General features: G+C 40.8%; 1 protein-coding gene across 3 annotated transcripts in view; it reads right to left on the reverse strand.

The window, feature by feature from the left end:
• Positions 1 to 10,239: 10,239 nt before the first annotated feature.
• CASK (calcium/calmodulin dependent serine protein kinase) overlaps positions 10,240 to 24,815 on the reverse strand; it is a 150,707-nt gene continuing 136,131 nt past the window's right edge. For all 3 annotated transcript variants that reach the window (XM_044442632.1, XM_044442629.1, XM_044442630.1), the window contains 5 exons: positions 20,730 to 20,810; positions 20,563 to 20,643; positions 18,484 to 18,686; positions 17,092 to 17,175; positions 10,240 to 12,247 (listed from right to left, as the gene is read on the reverse strand). In XM_044442632.1, coding sequence (XP_044298567.1) covers positions 12,071 to 12,247; positions 17,092 to 17,175; positions 18,484 to 18,686; positions 20,563 to 20,643; positions 20,730 to 20,810 — 626 coding nt within the window. In that variant the 3' untranslated portion in view covers positions 10,240 to 12,070. The remainder of the gene's footprint in view (positions 12,248 to 17,091; positions 17,176 to 18,483; positions 18,687 to 20,562; positions 20,644 to 20,729; positions 20,811 to 24,815) is intronic.

Genomic DNA, 24,815 nt, shown 5'->3' on the forward strand with positions numbered 1-24,815 from the left:
ACTTTTCTTAAATCAATATTTTTTAACATTATGGAATTGACCACTTATTGAAATAAGTCCATGGTTGTAAGCATAAAGCTGCTTTTCTCTCTGTTAGGATGAGACACTATATGGTAATGAAATAATTTATCAGAGGATTTTGAATAACTATTGCAAGATGAGTGCTGATTAAAGACTAACTACAAACTTCTCTAGTTTGGTACCATCAAAATGTGTTGGATGGCAGGAATCCAGCACATCCGGAGGACAACAGGTTGGGAAAGGCTTGGCCAAGCATTCAAATCATCTTACCCTTCTTCCCAGTACACAGGGGAGGAGAAATTCAAAGCAGAATGGACTGGATCCTGACTTATGATGGGTAGTGTAGTAATCCACTGTCAGAATGGAGGGAGAAGGCAATTCTAGCTAATTCCTTCCTCATCTCACCTTTCCTGAAAATCTGCTCTGGAAAACTGAATGACATGCAGGGCAGCATGATAGGCCATGCGGGGTATGACACAGGGAAGGAGGAATTGATGGAAGAAAGTTTTTCCTTGAGGTGTATTTCTAGCTTTGGGCCCAAATGTATTTTGCAGACACCTGAGTGTCCACTGGTGCCAGTAGAAGCAGTTTCCCCCACTCAGCTTTATTGCCATCCAGTGAAGAATTTTTAAGGGGAATTGCAGGTGGAGAAGAAACTGTTAACTCTCCTCCAGCCATGCTACAGTCCCCACCCTGCCTCTGCCTCCTGTGAACTTTCCATAAATATTATATTTTAGAAGTGATACATATAGGGTGGGTTTTGGAGCGCTTACCCTTCTGCCGATTCCTTTATGCTGCAAGAGAATCAGAGGAAGCGTGTGTGTCCCATTGACATCTGCCCATATAGATAAAGTAGCATATCTTATTGACTAGTGCGCCAGATCTTTCACGTGCCTTGTCAACACGCGCTGCCTCCACTGGATTTCAGTCTGTTCTCTGAATGAAAGGGGCCCCTCTGTTTGTAAGAAGTTCACTCTGATCCAACCTGCTTAGATGGAACCGTGCATTTTTACTAGTTGTTCAGGGAGGAAAGAAGCAGGGCTGTTGTTTTGCTCAGCAGCTGCATGTATGATGAAAAGGTGCTGTAACTGCATCCTAGGATGCAAGACCACGGGCTAATTGGGTAGTCTAAGTCTTTCCCAAGTGGACTGGGTGACATCTCCTGTCACCCAGTTAAAGGCTGTTAGCAGCAGCATGGCAAAGAGAGCAAGCCATGGGCTTCAGGGTGGTGTCCTCAACATCCCAGCCACCCACCCTTACTGGGTTTGGGAGCCACCTCAGTCCATGCCCAGTGAAGGTAACTAGGCTAGCTCAGCGGCTAGTGACCAGAGTGATGACCTTTCCCTCCGTGACTGTGCTAACCTGCCCACGGCTATCTTCAAAAGCAACCACTGTGAACCAAACCCAGGTGCAGTCAAGAGCGGTTCTCCATCGACCGCCCCCACTTGCTCAGTCAAGTCCCCTGTCCCTGTTTAGCATTTTTCTAAGTGTGGAGAAACTACTCTGGGGAGGAGGGAGGGGCACTTCCACCAGTCCAGTGGCATCTGGCTAAATTCAGTTTATTTCCCCCCATTATAGATCTGTTTGATAATGTTTTAATTTGAATGTAATTAAAGTCCCCTGTTTTTTATTTGGTGGGATATAAATCTGTTAATAAAAATTAAGGCAATATTAAGAGTGAGAATCTGATTGAATTATGAGAAAGAAAACAATTATTTTAATGATTACATAAATGCACAGAAGGCATTCTGACTTTTTTCTGTAAAACAGAGTTTAAAAGGGTTTTGTTGCTTTGCTGTATCACAGCTAATAAACAGCAGGTAACTCTCCATTTAAAGATAACTGTCATACTTCAGTTTTAGTATTGGACACATCTCTTTCCTCATTCCCCAAAGAAAAGGGCTGATGTACAGTCACCTTCGGAAGACCAATTAAAATGAAAACTAGGAACTAAAATTAAAATATTACAAAGCAATAGAGCAACTTACCATGCTTTTCTTCTCTGAACTGCTTATTCTGTTGACAGATGCTCTCTTTTCTTCTCATGAGACACATTTGGTTTTATTAAAAATAGTAATAATGTATGGTTTCTCACCCCAACTGAAAACAAAGCTTCAGGTTTTTAGTGGGAGACCAGTTACACCGGTTTGCTTTTAGGTACATGCAAGTAAGGCAACCTTTTAATTCTTTTCTGGGATTATTAAAAAATGCACTTCAGCTATACAAATCATCTCATGCTATAATTAGTATTGGGGTTATATCTCTTGTAGATTACCTGGAGAGTGAAAAAGTATAGATAAGATTTAATTATCTCAGTCAGGGGATAGGCAGCTTGTGGTCCTCCAGATGTTTTGTCTGACAACTCCCATCAGCCTTAACCAATATAGTCAGTGCTGAGGAGCTGGAGGTCCAAGCAGGAGGAGTTGTACAGGTTTCTTATCGCTGCTTTAGTCCAAGACCCTGTGATGGTTTCTTCCACTGTGAGTGAAATTGATTTTTTCTTTTTTGCAACAACGGCCTTTTGCATATCAATATTAAGATGAGTTATTAAGTAACTTTTGGACTATGCTACCAAAAATACTGTTTGGCTCCTAAAAATGGCACAATTTTAGCTGTCTTTACTCAACTCAAATGTTCCCAGAGCTCCATCCCCATATACAGTTTATGGTTGAAACCTGTGCCATTTTGCCGTTTATACACATGCATATTGGAATTGCCATGATTCTGGGGGCTTCTTTTCTTCTCTACCAAATGTAAATAGTAGATTCTATCCATTGCAGATGGCCCTTTGCCTTGAATGACTTCCATTGTCCTTTTTCCATCTGGAGACAATGGAACAGGACAAATACATTTATGCAACTCACACCATATTTTTATGTAGTCCATGAACACTTTCTTCAGTTACCTTGCAGAACTATTCATAATCTACAAACATTTCATTCATTTCTAAAGAATGTTCACTCAAATTCGTGATGTTGTCCTCAAAGTGTGATTCAAAGGTCATGGTGGTTCCCCAAGGGGGCCTCATAAACCATCCAAAAGAGCTCCATTGAATGGCAAGCATGCAATGGAGGCAACAAAATTGGTATTCTTTGTTGCCCACACAGTGCCATACAGCATGATTATGCACTCAAGAGTGTGCTTGGTCATTGACACTTTAAGGCTTATGCCATTTGCATTCTAGCAATATCTGGCCTGTTTCATTGTTCCCAACTTCAAAGTACAGAATGGGGTCTGCAGAACCACAGAGGACAATCAGGTGTAATCAAGTCAATGGCCTACCACACTAGGGCCTTGACTGCATCACCAGCTCTCTCCACTGGGAAAGATGCAAGAGAATTCCTAATTTTATTGGATTCTTTCAGAATGGGGTGAACCATCCAAATAGTCTTTCCACCCCTGCAGTAGAAAAGGAATACTGTGAGTTTAAATTTCACCTAGAAATGGTCTGATCATGACAAGAGAGTTATCTGGAAAACCCTCCCTCTCCATTTCAAGCAACTGACCTCATACTCAGAGCAAAGAGCAAATTGCTTCATGAACTGGGATGATGATACATTGAGATGCCCCCATGGTTGTCATGGAGACCGTGGAGTCTTGAGTTGGCACTTCAAAGGAAGCCTCAGCTAGGAAACAGCCTGGGCTCCTCCAACATCACATCTGAAACCATCTCTGCCAGTTCCATCAGGCAGCCTGCTGACTATCAGGGAGACCGGTACACCAGCAGCATCCCCAGTCTGTCTCCATGGCCCAATATCAGGTACAAACCCCCAAGGCCTGCCCCAAAGTGACTTGTTTTGCTGATGAGGCAGTTATCAATTTTCTGGACTACAGCAATTCCACCCCTTCTTCCTTAGGGTGGTGCAGCACTGAGTACGCAGTTGTGCAAAGCTGAGTCAGATCAACCCCACCCATGTCTGAGCAATAAACTTCAGATCAGCTGTTTCGTCCAAGATGAAAAAGTGGATTAGTGTCATCTTATTACAGACCATTTAATTAGCAGGGTTGGAAGATGGGAAGGCTCCGTGGGTGGGTGTGCAGGTGGGTGCTTCTGCATGGGCATGAACTCTGGCAACAGTCTCAGGGGTGCTGCTCGGTTGCTCTCGCCCAGCAACTGTCCTACTCTCATGAGTAGATGGTGACTCCACTGAGCAGCAGGCTGGGAAAAAAGTGGGGGAGAGGGAAATAAAGAATTGCTGATGTGGCATGAGCTGCCATTTGGAGGAATGGTGGAGGTGCATGGAAATGACTCCTGAGTAGTTGCCACATTAATGTGTGAACACAGAACACAAGGTGAGATACCATGTTGTGTGACAACCACACAGATTGGTTAAGCATTATCTGTGAACAAACCCACAGAATTAAATAACACACCCAAATTCAAACAATTTCCAAATCAACATATTAATGAATTACTCCTGTGCCTCTAATCAATGAGGTCACATGTATTACAACAGGCTTGTTAACCCACCAACAGCATGGAGAACAATGAAGACATGCATCTCTCAACTTTTCAGACCCACCTCTGCTCCATCTCTCTCCTGGCATGTAACAAACACTTGGTCTACCGTGGATCTCACCCAGAGAGAATCCCATTTCTAACCAAGAAGCTCCCACGCTGGGCAGAAGAGGCAACCTTCGCTCTGTCCCAGGGCAAAAACACAACTCATGATCCTCGGGAATAGAGACAGGAATGCCCCTCTATCATCAAATATGTCCTGTTCTTAACAAGGGGCAGCTCCTACATATTTGCTGTTCAACATCTACATGAAACCGCTGGGAGAGGTCATCATGACGAGTGGGCTGCGGAATCATCAGTACGCTGATGATACCCAGCTCTACCTCTCGTTTTCCACCAATGCAGGTGAGGCAGTGGCTGTGCTGAACCGGTGCCTGGCTGAGGTAATGGGCTGGATGAGGGCCAGTAAACTGAAGCTCAATCCAGACAAGACGGAGGTCCTGTTGGCTGGCGGATCGGGCTTCAGGGAAGGGGACCTGAACCTAGTCCTGAATGGGGTTGCACTCCCTCTTAGGGACAAGGTCCGCAGCTTGGGAGTGCTCCTTGGGAAGCTCAGGTGACAGCAGTGGCGAGGAGCGCTTTCTTTCAGCTTCAGCTGATCCATCAGCTGCGTCCCTACCTGGAGAACGACTGCCTGGCAATGGTGACGCACGTGTTGGTGACTTCCCGACTTGACTTCTGTAACGCGCTCTACGTGGGGCTGCCCTTGAAGACGGTCCGGATACTTCAATTGGTTCAAAATAGAGCTGCCAGGCTGCTGATGGGGACTGGGCGTTATGTTCACATGACTCCAGTCCTCCGTCAGCTTCACTGGCTCCCCATTGAAGTCTGGGCCCAATTCAAGGTGTTGGTTATGACCTATAAAGCCCTTAACGGCTTGGGTTCTAGTTACCGGAAGGAGCGCTTACGTCCATATATGCCTGCTCGCCCCTTGAGATCAGCGGGAGAGGCCCTTCTCTGGGAACCCTCCGTGAAGGATATTAGGAGGGTAAGTACTGGGAGGAGGGCTTTCTCTGTGGTGGCGCCCAATCTATGGAACACGCTCCCCAGAGAGATCTGCCTGGCGCCGTCGTTATTTGTTTTTTGGCGCCAGGCGAAGACCTTTTTATTCAAACACTATTTTAATTGTTAATATTATTTATTTATTTTATTTTTTGGGCCAGGTCAACTCATATTATACTGTTTTATTCTGTCCTTATTTATGTATTATTGTGAGCTGCCCCGAGGCTTTGGCGAATGGGGCAGCATAGAAGCCTTCTAAACAAACAAACAAACAAACAAATAAAATACATATAACAGAAGTTACATTAAAAAAGAAGAAAAGGGCACTGTCACAGATTGCTGAAAGGGACAAACCTAAGTCCATGGTGCCAAGTCCAGTGTCCATTTAAGTTAGCTTCAATAGCAGGGCTGCTCACAGCTCAAAAGGCCTGAACATTCTCAAGTGGTTCAGAGATGATGTGATTTCAGCCTGGCAGCCCCCTAGCAGGTGTTCTCACACAACAGCTGTTCTCATTCAAAGAAACAGCAAGGAGAGGTGAAAGGTGGGGATAGGCTGTTAAAGCCAATAATATATTTCTTTACATAATGGCAGAGCTTTCAATTGGGCACTTCAGGCTTTTTTGGGAGGTACCCAAAAGGCTAAACACCCAAAAGTAGGTTGAGAAAATTCATGTTTCTTCTAAGGACCAAACTCTCAGAATTCCTGAGCAATCAAAAACCCTTGAATAGTGAAAACATCTAGTGTGTCAGGCATTTTATTTTCAGTGGCTGTTAAATGAGTATTTTGGTCAGGGCTAATGAAACACAATGTACCCCTTTGATATGATAAGAGATCCCAGTTGCCAGTAACTAATTAGTCACAGGCCAAGACAATGTTCTTGTACATACAAAAGGATAATTAGAGAGCACACTCATGATTCCACTCCATGGCTAGAAGCTTAGCTGGGTGGGTCTTGGTCTGGAACCTGGATGAGATGTTGCCAGTAGTCTTCCTGAAGACAGAGTATGAGCATAACATAAGAAGGTCTTAATGAAAAGTAGATTAAGCCCATGGCATGGGAATCCCATGGAGCTAATCCACAAACCATGTCTTATTCTTAACTGTCTCCCACTAAAATTGATGGGTTTACACATGTTCAAATGGGTAGGACTGAGTACAGCACTAACAGAGTATTATAAATCATAGACACTATTTAATCCATTTAAAATCAGGAGTTTGTCAATGTGATAGGAAGTAAAATTGTTTCACATCTGTATACTGCAAGGAAATAAACAACTGGCACAAATGTTCAAGAGAAAAGTGAAACTGGCTGCTAAGCCTCCATAATTTGAATATTTGGTAAAGTAGTAAAGGGATAAGTAATTCATATATTTTAAGAACTGGAAAATCCATGGGGAGTAAGTTTCCAATGCAGATTTCAGGGTGCAAAGGATGATTTAAAAACTTTTAAAATCAATATTGTGATTCCACTTCCATAGTTCAGGCTTAGAAGCATGAGCTCAGTTCTTCATAAAATCATGACTGGGGTTTGGAGAATTTAAGAACCGTCACCAGCCCAGCTTGCCATATAGTGCAAACCCAGTGATGGCTGCTTGTCCAGTCCATTAACCACAGGAACAAGCCACTCTCCCCTGGTTCACACAGCGTAGTAACTGGGCTACTGAGGGAAATTATGGACCTTCCCCTCTCCCTAGCAGGATAAATAAGCCACTTATTAAATAAGCCACTTACTTCCTTTTCTGTGATAGTGTGAACAGGACCAGGGTTGATACTGAAGAACCACTGGTAGTTTGCCCCCAATAGTTCTGACAGTGCAATGGACGAGTCACTTTTTACACTAAGCCATCCTGGGAATAAACCAGGGGGGATTGGTTTGCTGAATGCGCCAGTACCTCTGCCAGGTGACCAGGCTGGCCACAGCCTCTCCTTCCCTTGGTCCTCCAGCTGGTTCCAGCGTGTACGCCAGGGAACTTTGTGGTACAGCCCATCTTATCTCCTGGCTCCTGCCCTGCCCTCATCACCACCCCCTTTTCCTTCCTTATGACTACACAAGTTGTCTGCAATCTTTTGGAATTTCCCGTATTTTCAGAAATGTGCACCCTTGCCTACTGAGCCATGTACTTTTTCCTTATCAATGTCCTTGTACGTTTCAGCTGTCTAAAGGAACACTGAACTGGAATGGGCAACATCCAAGGAAACTGACCAGACAAACAAAGCTGCATAAAGACTAATTCATGCAGCTGCGAAGTATTGGAGTAGGTGTGCTGAAAGGTGGAGGGGGGCAACTTCTCACTCTGGTGATGTTATCCTTTCACTTCTAAGTACTGCACTTACCCTGCTCCATGTCCTCAACCCTTCCCCGAGTCTCCAGCTACTCCAGAAATAGGAGTTATTTATGCTCCCTAGTTTTCACAGCTCCATCTCAGAGCATTTACTGCAAGTACACACATTCCCCCCCCCCCCATTTGCTTTCCAGCCTTTAAATATGCATAAATATCTCTAACAATAAAAACCCTTAGAGGGTAGCTAAGCAGGTTGGATCAGTTACTGTGCCTGCAATCTTTCTGACAGTTAACAAACTAACCAGCCCTTAGCAGTCAGATACATGGGCTGTAGTTAATGGAGCCTGCAGGTGCAGGGGTGGTGGGGGTGGTGTAGGCAGGGCTGCTGATGCCTTGGATTACATCGCCACTGGGGATGTTTTCCCCAGGTATATTTTTGGTACACTTATTCCATTCAGTCCCCCCTCCCCCGGCCCAATTTTCTGAATTGTGCTACTCAGTTTTCCTTTGCTATTATTTCCCCCCTGATCTTTCACAACTGTATGAAATTAATCTATATGCCATCTCATTTTATCAATTCCCTTGTATTTTTTAGCTACTCCACCCTTGGACAGCTGAAACATACAAGAAAAGGGGGCAGGGAAGGCAATACACATTGGACAGGCAAATCTGTGTTCTTGGCACACATAAAATCATAGAACAGTAGAACTGGAAGGATGCTCAAATGCAGGACTTCAGTTAAACCATCCCTGACGGGTGCCTGTCCAACTGTATGGGAGAACTCACAACCTTCCTAGGTAAACGGTTCCACTGGCACACTGCCCTAACAGTCAGGAAGATTTTTCTAAGGTCCAGCTGGAATCTGGCTTCTTTTAACTTAATCCCAGAATTCCATGTCCTGCACTATGGGATGATTGAGAAGCTATTTGAAAAGGGCTACCGTATCTTCCCTCACTCTTCTCTTTTCCAGATAAACACGCCCAGTTCTTTCAGCGTCTCCTCACAGGATGATCCCTGGATCATCCATGCTGCCCTCCTCTGAACCCTTTCGAGCTTGTCCACATCTTTCTTAAATTATGGAGCCCAGAATGGCACACAATGCTCAAAATGGGGCCTAACTAGTGCCAAATAGAGGGGAACCAGTACCTCACATGTTTTGAAAGTTATACTTACATTAATGCAGCCCAATATAGATTTCCCTGTTTCATAGCCGCATCACATTGTTGACTTATAATCAACTTGTGATTTACAGTTCCAATATCCTTCTTGTACCTTTGTTGAGCCTTTTATCTCCTGTCTTGTATTTGGTTCACTTCTTTTAGGTACAGAACTTGGCATTTGTCCCTGTTGAATTTCATTTCATTGCTTTCAGCCCAGTGTTCCAGCCACGTGAAAGAACAGAGGAGGAAACAATTAAAAAATCACACACATGGTGTCCTATTTCCAAGGTACCATTTTGTTTCCTTTTAAAAACAGTGAATGATGCTCACTTGGAAGTGCCATTGGGGCATTAGTAGAGGGGCAGTCACTGGTTAGGGAGTCTGGAGGCAGCACTGGTGAGATCACAAGCAGCAGCACAGGCATTTTGCTACGCTTGCCAGGCAACTCTGTGCCAAACCCACCAACCCACGAGAGCATCACTCTCTGGGTTTGGATGATATGACAACCCACCATAGGCATGAAGAACCCTACAACAAGCCATGCGTTTTCAGGGGGTGGTTTGTTGGCAAACAGTGAGCAAACAGTAGAGAATGTACCAGCTTTGGATGACATGCCAGCTCATCATGACTGGCCGCCTGTGGTGGATTATCATGCTTTGTGACCTGAATCAATTCTATCAAGCATGATGTTATGGTTGCAAGGATGCGATACCCTCTAATGACCCAGTCAGGTCAAGTTGTTAAGGGATACAGTTGACTAACAATCTTAATCAAAGGAAGAAAAGAAAAACAAACTTTTTCATAGCAAATATAAAGTGGTGACAGATTCAGAAATTTAAAACTAGCTTGCAATGTACATAATAATTTCAGAAGGTGTTATGGCTATACTTTGGGACAGAGGGAGAAGATGATCTTGTATTATCAACTGTAAGTGTAAAGTGACCCCTGTACCAAAGGAACCTGCTGTCTTTGTTCTTTGATTCTTTTGTTATCAAAGCGCATTTTAGATTTATTACTACCATTAATTCTGAGAACTGGAGCACTCACTGAGGGAACTGATGGCAACCAACTGCAGTCCTACAAGCTCTACATAACAATGAAAAGAATCAAAATGGATTCAAACATCTAATGGCCTTTTAAAAACTTTAGTCTTTTAGAATGCTAACATACCTAGAGAAATGAATGGTTCTTAAGGAGCTGAAACTATCTAAAAGCAAATAACAATTCTGTATTTTAACGTTAAGGATAACGCTGTGCAAAAACATACTGGAATTTAATAACAAAAGCAAAAAAATCCATTAAATAATAAAAATGCAAAACAGTCCAAGGTACATTGAAACTGGTGATAAAAGGTGGTTAGGTTCACAAAGACATTGCAAGTTGGAGTGGATAAAGCTCAACTCCCCAGCCCCGCTTCTGGCAGGGAATAGATTGCAGAGGGACTGATCAGAGAAATCGAAAATAGCAGCAACCCTGAGATGAATACATGGTGATATTTGTGGATTAAGGCTCTGCATATATCATTTGGGAGTGCTTCACACATTATCAAGAACATGCTTCCTCATCAGCGTACAAACTTGAGGGATCCATGCCCAATTGGAAGTTCCCTGTGAATTGTGCCTGTCTACCATGTTTGTTTCATAACATGTAGTTTGGGATATATTATCATCAGCATGTATAATGTGGAGACATGCTAGAAATGTCAATGTATGAAGCGACCCTTATTTGCTAAGTGAGCCACAGGTCCTGAAGGCTTGCAATCAAAGCACGAATGCAAATGAAAATAAAGATGTCCAGAAAATTCTGTCCCCCCACCCCCATTAAACATCTGCAAAGGAGTTGGCTGGCCTTTGAACGACCTGAAGAAGCCTTTGATGAAATGAATGACCCAAGGCATTTAATTGTTGAACACATAAAAGGAAGTATATTTAAAATAAAAAACTGGTCAGACTGTAGAGTCATTTATCATTTAAAGGAATTTACAGGGCTGCAGGTTGAGTCTTTTGGAATTATTAGTTTGTTGCAATGCCTAAACTGGTTTCTTCATTGCACAGTATTTTCTCTTAAAATGTGTGCATTTTCAAAACAATTACATACATATTAAAAATCAGCATTTCTTTGCTTAAACGTAATTAAAACGTTAATACTCTCAGACAACACAGATCTGAAATGGTGAAACCAGTAATTTTTCCCCTCCCACCTTTACAACAAATTAAATTGAGACAAAATTACAAACACATTTCACTACATGATTATTAATAAAAATCAGGATTTTTGTTTATAAAGTTGCCCAAAATGCAAGGGATGTGCATAGGTTTTACAACTTAGTCATAGTATTTTATTTTATTCCCTTGGGTACTTTCCCCCCATGAACGGAATGTACTTTGCTGTAGATTACAGTTTTTTCAACACAGATACACCAACAGCATGAACGCTTGCGACTGTCCACATGCATTAAGAGTCAAGACCCAACTTCAAATCTCTATAAGTTTTACAGAGTTCTTCAAAGAGACAGTATCACATTATCCGGATATTACATGAAAGTACTTCAAAATGCTATTCTAAAAATAATGAAAAAAGCGAAGGAAGGCCATTAGAATTTAAGAATTGATCTTGTTGTGATTGGGCTAATAATTTCAAATAAATAAAGGAAAGCAAGTTATTCCAATTCACAAAATCAGACTCTAAAAAGAATGTAGTGTTCCACCCCCAAGTTAAGTAACAGATCATATCATTATTAAAATAGATTATAGAAAGCAGCATCTATTTTGTGCAGTTTTAGGGGCCTTTGAAATTAAAAGCTATGATTTCCAAAAATATAACATTCCAAAGGATTGAATAATACATACATTTAAAGATACATTTTAATAAAGTTTAGGAGAACTGATTAAAAAAGATACTGTCTCTTTAAATTAGCATTTTCTCCTCCTATCTATAAGGACATGACGATAATTATAAATTTAGGTCACACTACATCAAGGTAGTCTCTAGGGGCCAAGACCTGTTGACACAAGGTCAATAACAAAGAGGTTCTTCCATGTATGAGGTGGTTCCCAGTAATGATGAAATTCTTCTGGTGAGAGGATTAATACACCCAGGAGACTGGAACCCATTGTGAGGCTGTACAAACAAGCTCAATGGCTTCCTCCAGATGCCTGATTGTTTCATCAATTTCATTGTTGATAATTGTAAGATCAAAGTAGTGTGCATACGTTCTCTGTAAGATTTCAGATTCCTTTTGCAAGCGTTGAAGAGATTCATCCTGCATAGTGATTGGGGAAAATGGAGGTGAAACAATTTTATTATCTAGTCATCATTATATATTGCATTTGTGACTTAAAAAGGAAAGAACACAATTCATTAGCTAACAGAGTAATAAATAATGCCCAATTTCATTGAATGTTATGCAGTTTGCTTAATTTGTATGATAAAAATGCAAACATTTATTAGGTTTATCACAGTGGGTTAAACATTTGCTTATGTTCAGGGAGACCCAATGGACAGGGGAATGAATATGAGCAAGGAGAATCAGCATAAAGAAGGAACAAGGGAGGACTGCTAGTATATTAATGAAGCTATGCCACATAAAGAAAAGTTTGTCTTACACCTAAAGGAAGATAACTGCTCTAATCAGATCAGTCTCATTTATTCCATTAGAGAAAGCAGATTTGCATGCACAAAGGAATATAGGCATGATTTGGTTGTCGCTTTCTAAATCAGTGAGACAAACCTTATGAGTGAGGAAGCTCCAGGTACACAGTAGGGAGTTCTTTTCCTCACAATAAATTAATCATTTGTGATGGCTGAAAAACTTTTATGCTCCCAGGCACATCAACAGATGATTGCCAAGAGATATTGCAGAATAGTAAACATCATTGCCAAAAGGTTACAGGGTTGTGTGTGCTCTCCCTCTCTTATGCACATGTGCACACACACTCACAAGCCCTCTAAACTTACAGGATGCTGATACAAAGCAGAGATATCAAGGCTTGCATTTTCAGACATGTGGCCTGGGCTCTAGTCATTGGGACACAAAATACATAATAGGCTCTACAGAAAGGACTTGACTGGATGCTTGCAATACCAACTTATCCATTCTGCCATTTTCAGCTATTTTGCCTATGTGTAAATGCAATAACGGTTAGCATTCACAGAGCCAAACAAGAGAAGGGAAAACTGGATGACGCTTCACTCTGAGCACGCATCACTTTCTGCTGTAGCACACCTGTCCCGTATTTGCACATAGCAGGAAAGTACTGAGATAGTGCTGGGTTCAGCTACACCTTAGCCATAGCAGGGTGACTTTGGGGGCCTTTCTGACAATCAGCTTTAAATGCAATAAAACCACCATTGTTACTCATTGAGCATGGATTCCCATTCTCGGTTCCCCTCCACTGAAGCTGCGTATCTGTTTCAAGATATAATCTTTTCCTAGCAATATGTGTGTGATATAATTGTGTGCATATATGTGTGATATAATTGTGTGCATGGGGATCACATTATTTTCACCATCCATTTTTATTACAACCCTTGCATGCATCTGTGAAAGGGTCACAAACATCTATGCATTTGTGGCATTGTTACAGGGGTGTGGGACTTCCCCTATTGTCCATGCCAGCTCTCTTTGTGCAGTTTTGAAGAGTAAGCCACAGATGCCATTGCGAACATGGGAAGAGGCAGAGAAAGAGAGAAGAAGAAATAGGATGGCTGGGTCAAAAAAAAAAGTTTAGGGTTTTTTTTTTTTTTTTTTTTTGTGGAGAAGGATTTTTTTTCCAAGTGAAGAAAAAGGAAGGGGGAAGAAAAAGATGGGTTCAGTTAGAGAGAAAGGGAGGCATTGAATAGACAAAAAATGTACTTAGGGAGAGCACTGAGTGAGAGTGAAGGATTCCCAGTCTACAAAATGGTGGTTGAAAAGGCACTGAGGGACTGGGTGGGAGCTCCTTCCCGTACATACATGGGAGCCAGAAGGGGAAGGGCTCTCACTCACTCAGGCATACTGAGCTATTGAACCCCATCTAGGTTTTGTGGAGGCTCAGAAGCCCATATGCGACTCTGTCCACAAAGAACTTCCCTCCTTGTACTCAAGTTATTCAAGGATGCTAATCTATTTTATAATTGCCTTGCTGTTGTGTCACATTGAAACCTGCATGAAAGCAGCTCTGCAGCACTCATACAAGCCATAATGGAAGTGGCAAACTGGAGTTTCGCTACACCTACCACAGAATTTCAGTGGCTCAGCTTATTCAGTGCAAATGTGAATACTGCACTACTGAATCAGGTAGTAGGAAGATACCAGCTATACAGCTGAAGCACTTTTAACCATGCAGGAAACTGCTAGAAAGCCTGTCCTGTCTGCAGCTCATCTTACTTGACCAAACTAGAAAGCGTGAACCTGGTGTAAAAGTTCAAGTACTGTCCAGGACGCCACTAGCCCATTTTGTCCAATTGCTGAACTCATCGTCTGAGGGTCTTTTCTTTATGTCCTTTCTTTCTGATGCACAGCAAGCGGTGATTAGGAAGACGGCCTTCCCAGTGGTGGCACCCCAAGGAGGCATGTCTGCACTATAATCTGATGCTATGTTGGCACTAGGAATTTTTTTGCTATTTTATTGCTATCTCTATTGACTTATGTCTGATAGTAGACTTTTGTTTTTAATATTTTGAGCTTGAGTAAGGAAAGATAGATCCATTTATTATAGTTGTCTTTGCCTGTGAAGCAGTTGTGACTGGCTCTGCTGGTTTTTGCTTTGTTTTGATGCAGCTGTTTTAAACGTCCAGGAAATATATAAGGCATTTCCCTCCTTTTTCTGATTGAATCAAGAGTCTGTTGAATAGAACAAGGGTCTGTGCTCATCTGGAGTTGGGGTCTTCTAACAAATGAGAGAAGGTAGAGTTTTTGTTCCCTCCCTCCTCCATATAATATTCTGTTTAGCATCTGTTGCAGGCAATTTTTGTTCAGATTTCCTGACTTAAAGGAAATGCACAACAACGTAAGTGTAGCCACAGGAATCTGGGTAAAAGCAAATGCTATATTGGAAAGGAAAATCTACATTCAAACAGTATAAAATAGAAAGGACTACATATTATTGGTTCCTAGCTGGTACTTACAGGCAACTTTCTGCACCATTTTGGCAGCTAGATAAAATTTGTACAAGTGAAAGAAAATGAGAAGAAAAGCAAAGATGATAATTCAAGAAAAAAGGAAAACAAGGGCAGTCATGTAGGATATGTCTGCAACAGCAACTCTTCTTACAATACTTCTGATTTTAATTCATGCCTCCTTGAATAGGGTCTTTTTTCCCTTTGGAACTGCAGGTTCAGCAATTTGCTTTAGAAAAAACATCTGTACTGAAATACAGTACAATTACTGCTGGGCAACTGAACAACTGCTCTGGATAACAGAAGAACCCATCATAAGCTATCATCTGAACCTGCTGCAGTTTCAACAGTGTGGCTTATTTTATTTGAACAAGCCACACTGAGTACCCATGGCTTGCTTTAGAGGACTTCATACCCTTGATAGCTTGCTGTGCTGTCTGAACCTGGCAGGGCATCTTCATCATGAGTTGTTGAAAAGGGCTACAGAGCCTGTCAGCAAAAGCAGCCTCCAAATGTGCTGCTGCTTGCAAGCCATCTTTCTTCCCAGATTCCAACTAGCAACAGACTGTGCTGCTGTGGCCTCCATCCTCCCATGTGATTTTGTCACTTCCTTTGACAGTGGCTTCCCTGTCTTCTTTCCTTGTGATTCAGCAGTGTGTTATCTATAAAGCAACCCTGCAGGAGCTTGCAGTTCTGCCAAGTTCACTTTTGTCTTTGTTGTGCCTTGCCTCTACATCAAAGTTTCTGAAATGCTGCTGGAGAGGAATCCTCCCATTTTTAAAACAGAAAACGATCAGCAGTCATTTGACTGTTCATCTTGTATAATCCATCAAAACGAGTTAAATTTTCATTTCATGTGTGCAATGATCTTTAGTGAGACTAACAGACACTCACCTCTTGTGAAGTCTTCACACCATCATTTCCCTATTGCTCCGAGTAAACAGAGCCGGAATCTGTGCTGCCTAATAATGGTCTTGGATGTGGCTGGAACCCAGGGACGATCATTGGTCCCTGAAGCTGCGAACAGTTGCACCCAGAACCAGTGCAACATTTGCTCCAGGGACTGTAACAGGTACAGGCTGGCAGCTACTCTGCTCCGTTGGAGGACATGGCATCCAGTTCAGTTGCTGGCAGTGGGAAGACCTTGCCCCAGCCTGCCACTCTTTATCCCATGGTTCCTCCTCCCTGACTGGGGGCGTGTCAAGACATACTGAACCCATATACTGCATGGCTACCCATATTCAGCATGCCACAGTGTTTCACCTGGAATGATTTCAAGACCCCCATGCAGGCCAACCCCCCAAAATGTTTCATATGGCGCCTCTGGGAGTTACAAATCACCCAGTGAGTTGATCAAGCGCTGCTCCTACAAACTGCCCACTTTGCATCTGGCACAGGTTCACCAACAACATAATCCTCGAGCACATATTTTCCTCCTGCCATGAGAAAGGTGCCCCATGAACCCATACAGGAAGCCGTCTGGAGTGCTTTTCCATGGGAAATGCAGATGCAACTGGATCTTCCCACAGAAGGTATGAATACTGGTCAAATGGAAATTGTCCCGTCTCTATCATGAGGCTGCTACTGTGCTGCTCATGCAAAAGAAACCAGGACATGGACTTCCATTTTGGGTGCGTTGGTGACAGGAAGCTGGATGAGATGCAGGCTTCACAAGTCTTTCATGTTTCTTCAGTGTCCGATTGTGTAAGCTTTTGCTGGTACAGACATTTCCTTTGAAATGTGTTCTTTTAAGGTAGGATTTAAAACTAAGTATGACAAATCAGGTAAAGAGAAAGGGATATTACGTATACAAATGATGTTTTAAAAAGAAGGGTAAATGAATGGACTTACTCTAAAGCTTAATTACAATACAGAGGACGATACCAAAATTAAGGTTTCTTTAATAGTTCCACGATGGTTATATTTAAATTTTGACCAATAAGACTGAAGTCTCTGTGTCCACTATTAAGCTTTCTACAAAAGAGGTTTCATTGTCACAAGTCTTACCTCATTAATGCCTGGGGTAATTGTAGGTGCAGCGATAAAAACAACAAAAGGAGCGAACTCTGCAGTCCTCAGGACCTTCAGGGCCTAAACAAAGAACGTGTTAGATGGGGCGTGGCATAAACTTTAATACATGCAAAAGCAGCACAATGACATATATGAATCTGGATTATTTTGAAAATAATGTTGCAAGGTCTAAAAAAATCTCAATTTTGCCAGGTTCTAAAACTGGTTCAGTTGAATCCCAGATCTGCCTTCTGCTGAGGGAAGGACTCGATGTACTGAAGGTGCCTTTACCTAATTTTCTCCCTACATAATTACTTACCCCATTCAACAAGGTCCTCTGACCCTCTGTATGCCATTTTTGAGGGGCCGGAGGGACTGCCATGGAGAAGTCTGCTTATGCCAGACCAGCTGCACACTGCTAAATGTGAGCGAACCAATGTGTTTTATTCACTTCTTTTCAACTATTGAACTCAAAGAAAGCTAGTTATACTGAACAAGTGTCCACAGTATAGGTTGATTCAGTAGCCAGGCATTATTTCCGGCTGCTACTGACCCATCCTTCTTCTTGAAGAATTGACTTTCTTCACATTGGATTTTGCAGGCAGTTGGAATTATGACAGACAACTTTGGAGAGGGCTGGGACTTTCTATCAGCCTCTCCTCTGTGACAGGAGAGAGCTTCTCCAGCTCTGAGGTCTCTGTGAAGAAACCAGGAATGGATGTCATGTAAGTTGACTTGTGACTGCTGCAGGCAACTAGGTGACTGCATTTGTATATACCTGATGCTGAAGATTTTACTGCAAATTATGATGAAGATACAGAGGCTACATCTATCTTAATCATAAATAATGTCTGGGCTTGAATGACATGCTATAGCTCATTGTATGTTATCCACAAGCAACGGTCACAGTTTTACATTCGCGGCAAGCCCATAGGTGTGATTGCACAGAGACCACAAAGAAGAGCATTGTATATCCATGACAGTCTTTCTCTGCAAAGCATCTCCTCACATAAACAATCTACCAGGCTTTGGCATCAAACCAGTAGTGTTAAAGTGTAGTGGCTGTTCCACAGAAGAGTTAACTGATTTATTTACTGTTGTACCTCTCATTTGGAACAAATGGCATTATGCGTCTATGTGCCCTGGTTGGATTTCCCTGTTCTTCCTCCATTTTGGAGAATAGCTACTCTTTTATTACAAATAAGTTATAAGGAAATTTGTATACAGAACATTTTAATCCTTCAAAGAGCAAAACAGATGGCCCCATGCTGACCCATATTGCAGCTGAAGAGGTCCACCCAGGGATAAATATCCTTGCAAAGTGTATTAATTTAGTGAAAAAAGGGTTAGGTATATGTGATAAAATGTGCACTTTTATTCCATATTTACCTGAGGCTCTACGTCAAGTATTGCAATTAATCCCTGCTCATGGATCTTCCGTATTGTTTCCAGTTTCGTCCCATACATTGCATCTTCATGGCTACCATATTCCAAATATTCATTGTTGGAAATGTCCTGCATCATTTGGTCATGTAATACAAAGTAATAATTCTTCCCATTCTCTTCATCTTTCTTTGGTGGTCTGGTTGTGTCTATAATTACAAGAATTGGGAACACTGAAGGGTTTGCTGATTCCTTGTATTTCACCCTCCATCCATAATGCAGAAGGTCGTATATATATTCTTATGACAAATTCATTCATTGGTAAATATAACAAGCTATTATTTTAAGCTTTAGATATTTTTCTTTGTGAAGACTATTAGTAATTCAATTCATTGTTTGATTTTAGCATGACAAGCCACTGCAAATATGTATCATACCCTCAAGACTGCACAACTCTACTTTCCTGAGGAAAAATGTTCTGAACAGTAATTATTATTCTAAATAATATACATAAAAATAATGTATTTCCTGTGGATGAATCAGTGGTATTTTAATGATCTCTAAAGCATGATATCCTATCCTCACATGGTGGAAAATACCCACTCATTCCCATTTAATACAATGGCACTTACCCCTGCATAGAAATTAAAGGATTGCACTGTAAATTTTGCAGTTGTTCAAAGTCTTTTTTTCTGTAAATGTTTCTGGATGAACTTTCCAGTGTTTGCAAAATGAACAGTATTACAATCAGGCTCCATGAAATGGTGGTGCAGTATTGGGACAGGGATTGAAAAGGTTAGGAGACAAAAGGATATACTGGATTTTCCAGTATAGAAAATGATGATGTGAGGGAAATAAAGTTGCTTCCATATTCAGATTTTTAGTGTTGCCAAGTTATTGCTCTTCCACACCTGGAAATGGTTTTGTAATTGTAGTTTCATGTGGCACAATATAACATAATGTTTCTTGTTACAATCCTGAAACGGCCATCCCCTACATTAAAATGGGCCACATTTGCTTGCTAATTTTGCATAGAGAAGTTGCCAGATCCTGTCCTTGACATCTCCAGTCAAAATGTTCAATGATGTGAAATAGCTCTGCTTGAGACCCTGGGCAGCTACTGCCATGCAGAGTAAAAATACTGGGCTGTGTGGAAAAGAAACTTGACATGGTATGAGGCAACCTCTTAGGTATATGTGGCTGAAGTGCAGCTCTCATTTAGGAGATAAGCACAGAGAAAGGAAATAGAGTAAAGCCTCTTTTCTAATATGTTTGCAAGAACTTTAGTTGTCTCTGGGGCCGGGAAAAGGCCAATGTTTATTTTCAGCCCTGTGATAAAAGTAGAGAGCCTTTTCCTCTGCTTGTGCACTCTCCTGTCAGGCAGCAATTTCCTCCCAAACAGAACTCATTCGCCTTCTCTACTTGAGGTCTTCTGCCTCCGTATTTAGCACGTGTAGCTTGCATGGGTTCCATGGCACTCTGTTCTGTAGTGATCTCTTGCTCTCTGGTTGTGTACAGTGTATCTCCATGAAGACCTCTAATCTACAGAAAAAGTCAGCCTCAGCCTGCACAACCGCAAAGATGATCTCCTGCTCATGCAGCCATGCGGATTGTGGAGGGCGGAAATGCAATATCTGCAATGAGGCAGAAGTTGCATGGAGTGGAACAGGTGGGTCTGGGATGGAGCTGGCAGGGGTACCCCCACACCACGACCACTCAAGAAGGGGATTTTGACCAACAATGCTAATCGCAAGGTTGAAGCTCTCATTCTACAAGGGGTCTTCAAAAAGTTTCCGCATTTTTATATTTTATAAATATCTTTTATATATTTTTTGCTGATGGCATTGAAAACTTGGTATGATGCTGGGAAAAGTGCATCTCAATGGAAGGTGACTATGTAGAAAAGTGATGTAATTTGTTTTTGAGATTCTTAATAAATAAAGTTTAAAAAAGTGTGGGAACTTTTTGAAGACCCCTCATATATGTTTGACTATTACTGAATTACAATTGATACATAGCAATTATTAGGCCTATCATAATAAATGGCCAATATGCACTCATCAGTCTGATAAATCTTTTACTTACGTGGAATAGGGTATGCAAATCTGTCTGGATGTTTTGTAATTAGTGTATTTTTTATATGTCTCCTCCCAACACCATGTGCTCCTACAGAAAAAAGAAACGTAATATAACCACAGACTTCCAATAATATGTTTCATTTATTAAAGGACAGCAATTCTACAGATAATTACCTAATAAGACTAGCGTTTTCCTTTTGAATGCTGGCAACTTTACTACTTCTTCATATGTGACAAGATCTAATTGATCAAACACTGTAACAGAAAACAAAAGCCAGAAATAAGTGAAAAAGATATGTTGAATTTTTCACAAATGTTAAATTCTAGCCTTAAGAAAACTGTTACTGTATCAAAGGGCTGCAGCTAAATAGATATTTAATATTTAATACAGCATTTTCTTCTTATAATATTTTAAAAATAATATATTTTACTTCATAAGGCTTTATCTTAAATTCCATGCTTTAAGAATTTGTTGAAACCATGCAGTGTGCACGCCACAAAAATACTGTTTCTGGAAAATACTGGGATCCCTGAATGTGAGCCATAAGGTTTGTAGAGAGTGACAGACAAATACAAATATAGAACTTCTACTTATATGAACAGTAAAGATTGAAACATATTGTATTTAAACCATGAAATGCATTAAAAAGCTTGGTCTTATTGGAATTATTCTTCCAGATACATTTATCAAATGAATTGTAAGAAGAGTTCACTTCACACAGAAGTGCTAATTTTATATTAATATGCTCTTTAAAATTGTGGCAGTAAAGTTCTGAACAAAGAGGATGGCTTCACTGAAAATCATAAAGCCACCACCATAATAGATGCATTTATAAAATATGACCCTTGCAAAGATAATCTCAAGCATATTTATGTTTACTTTGCTGCTACTTCGACCCATTTTCAATTGCCATGCTATTCCACAATAGGTTTTTTAAGATCCCCTTGCCTAATAACAAATTAAATGTTTCTGGTATCATAATAATATAAGAAGGAAGAAACCATTCTATTAAATACCAAGTCTGAGTTCTTTAATAAAAGTCAACAGCAGACAACAGTAAACAGAGCTTTATTTTAATCAACTGATTGCAGTAAATTATTAATTTAGATTCAGAAGTTTATCTAAATTTGATCATGCATCTCTCCCTGTAATCCTGGCAAGATACACTTTTGATATTGCATTGGCAGAACAGCCTATACATTATCATCTCTTAATACAGAAAATTTTATTTCCAGGATGTTGGAAAACTTCCTGCTTGTAAAAATAAGTAAATTGTACAGCCACTTTGCTGGGGTCTCTTGAGACCAAAAGATGAGGAATAAATGCTTCAATGAATAAATACTAAGAGCTACTACAGCCTATGATTTTCAGAGGTGTGGATGTGCTACTCTGTTGCAGCAGAAACAGAGAGATGCACCTATGGAAGCTGATGATCGCCCTTGGCAATTTATGTCAGGATAAATTTATTAGTTTTGAAGATATTATGAGACCCTTCATTGTTTTTACAGCAGGCAAAACATTTCAGTTTCAAAAATATATCCTGGCAGATTCTGGATTATTTTGAGACTGGATATTAAAATTCATGCTGCTAAATATTTTTCAGAACTATACCTAGATTTTTCTAAAGAGCCGGAAGGTTTTTTTTTAACCTCTCTGGGGTTTAACCAGCCTCTGTTATGTGCAGTTATTAACATCAAAGATGTATTCTGAATTAAATGAATATCCCACCTAAGTCAGCTACTAATCCCTAAAACCTTTCCTTCCTGGCACAAGTTTGAGTTGCATTCAAACTGTGTCATACCCCCAGTGCAAGGGACATTACAGAAGCAGAAATCAGAGCTGGATTTCGTGCGAGGTAAGAATCCAGGTAAAGTTTTGCTTGTGTAACAGCTTGCAGATCTTAGGTTTATGAAGTACTCCACCAGCACTTGTACAATGAGAAAAAGCAAACCTTTCACTAGTGCAGCACATTTGTCTGTTAATGGTACCATGAGATTAGCCCTTGGCTTTATCACTCCCTCCCTCACCCAATAGTAGGTTATACCAGAGAAAAAGAAAGTGCAATTGCGACTGCACCAGGCTATCTCTAAACATACTAAAAGTAAATGAAACCACTCCTTAACTATAAGACTATCAGAATGAAATATTCTGATGATCCAATAACTGTGAACACTAATAAGTTCAGGTTTCCAGGCAGAGAGGAGAGGGGAAAATGGTGCTTTTTATACACAATTTTAGAGGAATACATGGACACATTTACAGACTGAAGTATTAAACACTTCTACACTTCTAGCTAATAAAGAAAATGAGCTCTTGAAATAAACAGTAAGAAGCAAATAAAGAGGCATTGTCACTTGACAGGTTACTTACATGCACAGAGAGGCCATTGGGATTAAGACAGCATGAAAAATGTACAGGGGTCATTGAAATATGGTTCATAATATATTAGTAAAATAAAAAGTATATGCACAAAATAAACTTCACCATGCAGTATTCTAGACACAAGGCAAATAAATCACATTAAATGATAAGCATGTTTTATAAGACTTGGCTCTCTTGTATAAATTGCTGTTATTGGTGTTAAAAGAGGCATATTCTATGCATGTGGCATGATTTTTAAAGAACCAGAACAACACCTGAAAGAGATCCAAATATATATTTATATATACTATAATATGCTTTCAAAGGGATTGCTTAATTTAAAAAATATAATGTAGAAATTATACCCTACAGTTCAAGTTAGCAGTAGAGTTTGTTGATTTGAAATAAACTTTTGCAGACTGAGGACTCCTAAAAGAAGTTGGGGATAAAAATGGAATCTGAGAAAGCAGCAACATTTAGGATAAAGTAAAAAATACGAGCAATCCATTCTTCACTATTAATATAGGAAGGAGAAAAATAATTAGACTGCAGTCTTCATTTTAAAAAGCCCCCCCCCCCCACTTCTGTGTCAAGCTATCTGGTCTATGTAAAGGACCATGTATAGTCATGATTTAAAGAAAAAATGACCATTAAAATTGGACAATATGACTCTTTTCCCCTCACTTTTCCTAACCATCAGGAGTGAGCGGCGTGCATGTGCAAGGGTTGAGTACTGAAAAGAAGGGTTGGAAAAATGGGGTATGATGGATTTAGGGGAGGGAGGGCTACAGAAGTAATTTTAGCAGCTGATCTGTATATTAGAGATTATAACTATTGCATAACATTTTAAAAGCTAAAACATAATTGTATTTTTAAAAGGTTGACTGATCAAGTGAATGCCCTTACAAGAATACCCTCAACTAGTACTTAACCACAAAGAGCTACAGATTTCTTGTAGGTCTTGTTCTCTTCCATCTGACACCAGGAAGGTCCCTGCTATCGTCAGGGAAGCTTTCAATACTTCATCAAAGATTACTATATGGACTGATGAGCTGTCCAGATTAAGAAATAGGACCACTCCTTTGCCCAGCCATAGCCCAGAAACTAGATAAGGAAATTATCCAAAGACTTGTGTATCCAAGTCACTTCTCTACAATTTCCTGTGACTGACCCTCTTGATTTAATATTCAGTCAACTTCTTATGAGCCCTTCTTACGAGTCCTCCTTCTCGTAAGTCCTCAATCAATTAAGTTGGGAATAAGCCCCACTGAAGTTAATGGGACTTACTTCTGAGTATACATTCATAGGATTGTACTGTAAATCATTCTTGCTATAGCTTTGAACCAAAACACAATTAAGTTCCATTAGTTTCAATGGGCAAGGTAAGCACACACTTAAATTTCTCCACTGAAATTCGTAGGGCTTATTAGTGCTTCCTTTGGTTGCACTGTACCCTTCCTATTTGAATAATTTAAGGTGCAGTTCTATAGCCCAGAGGCTTACATTCTCTGCTGCACTGGGTCTTTTCTCTAGACAATCACTGAGGGAGGTGAGGGAAGGTAGCTGGGTGCTGAGAGGAACTGGCATCATGCTGCCGCCTGCTTTCTTCCGAGCATGTTCCATTTTGCCCCTTCTGGGGCTCAGCTGTGCTTTCAGAAGGAGGGCAGCCAGTGTGGTTCTTTCTGCATTAGTTGCCAGGGGTGCAGAGTGGGGGATTGTTCTTTGAAATCCTAGTTCCAAGGTTGCAGCTTCTGCAGAAACTGGGACTCTGATTGTAAAGCCTCCCAGACAATGTGGGGTGGCTATAGGAAAGCACCTTTATGATTTGAATTTGAGTTCTTCATAACAATCTATGAAAAGGCAGAATTATTTTTTAAAAGGAAGATTAAGCAACATTC

This window comes from Varanus komodoensis, unplaced genomic scaffold, assembly GCF_004798865.1.
Source record: "Varanus komodoensis strain SLA01 unplaced genomic scaffold, ASM479886v1 scaffold4, whole genome shotgun sequence".
NCBI lineage: Eukaryota > Metazoa > Chordata > Lepidosauria > Squamata > Varanidae > Varanus > Varanus komodoensis.